This window comes from Gavialis gangeticus, unplaced genomic scaffold, assembly GCF_001723915.1.
Source record: "Gavialis gangeticus isolate Ggan-Ray unplaced genomic scaffold, GavGan_comp1, whole genome shotgun sequence".
In the NCBI taxonomy this organism is placed as follows: domain Eukaryota; kingdom Metazoa; phylum Chordata; order Crocodylia; family Gavialidae; genus Gavialis; species Gavialis gangeticus.
Window position 1 is genome coordinate 125,485,421 of NW_017729025.1, and position 1,487 is coordinate 125,486,907.

Sequence of the window (1,487 nt, forward strand, 5' to 3'; positions counted from 1 at the left end):
GCTCAGAGAAGCCAACTCTAATGGCCTATGGAAACCTTCATGGCTTCCGCCTCCCCTCCCCCCATGCCCTCCACTCAATATTTTGAAGTCAGTCGGAAGTATATCATGGAAATATACGAAGAATCACTTACTGTTCTGCATGTTGGATTGATAGAGCAGACTCCCACGTGGCTCGCTTATAGTATTCTATTAGCAATAAAATAGGCGTTAATCAGGGGAGGGTAGCACACACAGTTAAGCTGTAGATATGTTCATATCTCAAAAGGCTTACTTTGTTATAGTTAGACTTATTTTTTTTCAATTGATTTAAAGGCTTGGTTCTTTTTACAGCCCAAGGCAAAAAAAAATTAAATTAAAAAAGACAAGCAACCTCCAAATACTTAAAAATCGCATGCAAGTGGTACAATGCATCAGATGGTTGGTTTTGTTTTGTTTTGTTTTTTAATTTATAAAGGCTTTATCTTTTTATTGAGTGGTCTATTATAGGAACAGCATCAACAACCAAAAAAAAAAAGTCTCGAGCCATGTTTTTAAACTTGCCTGAAATCTGGGTGGACTGTCCTCGCTTACAATTTAAGGACTCACACATCTGCGTGTCACTAGTTAAAGTCTTCCCTCTAGGACAAAGCAAAACATGATTAAAAGTGTGGAGAGATACTTGGGTTTGGTTTGGGTTTCTTTTTTTTTTTTCCTTTTAATTTACAGCGCAGCCTCCCAGTAGGATGCAGCCTGAATTGGAGGGCTGAGATGCAAAGTTACAAAAAAATCCGCGTGCGAGCTGCGGAGGCGCTGGTGGCTGCGCGCCCCCGTGCCAGCCCGCGGAGGTGGTGCGGTGACACTCTGGGTGCCTCTATTTACAAACACACCCCGCGATCTTTAGTCAAGGGGAGCGGCGTTGGACCTATGCTCTTTTTAGTGGGAGAGCTTGGCTGGATCACCCTTTGGGGCTTTTTGGCTACCCACTTGCCAGCGAGTTTTCTCCAGCTCACTTTTGCACTTTGGAAGTTGCTCTGGTTGTTTTGTTTTTGGTTTTGTTTTTAAAACAAAAAACAAACATGGTTTTACATGGTCGGAGTTAGGCTTCATTTTTTTTTCCAGTGGCACTAACAACTCCCTCCCCCCCCTCCAAACTCCACTTATTGTGATTAACTTCTTTTTTGGTCTTTAGATCTTCCCCTTTTTCACTGTACTGTGACACACGCTGTCTACCTCGCCTCAGTGCTTTAAAAAGTAAGAACAGGAGGGGGTGAGAACTGTTAAACAAAGCCTACAGAATGTGAACAATGGCCTCCATTCTGTCCCTCTACCCAAACCCAGAGTGCGAAAACCCAGTCTCCTTCACCGGCAGCGCAGCTTCCCAACTAAACGTACCAACAACCCTCCAACTTACAAAGAGGAGAGAAACAACCCCTTCTCCCTTCATTAGTGGCTGCCTTGACCCAGCGCCTGGACAACCCCAAGAACCTCCTCCCCGCGCCACCTCTCCT

The 1,487-nt window shown here is 44.4% G+C and overlaps 1 protein-coding gene across 2 annotated transcripts in view; it reads right to left on the bottom strand.

The window, feature by feature from the left end:
* Positions 1-182, bottom strand: part of PAX6 (paired box 6) — an 18,246-nt gene extending 18,064 nt beyond the window's left edge. For both annotated transcript variants that reach the window (XM_019519520.1, XM_019519519.1), the window contains exon 1: positions 132-182. In XM_019519520.1, the coding sequence (XP_019375065.1) occupies positions 132-141 (10 nt within the window). In that variant the 5' untranslated portion in view covers positions 142-182. The remainder of the gene's footprint in view (positions 1-131) is intronic.
* Positions 183-1,487: the final 1,305 nt, after the last annotated feature.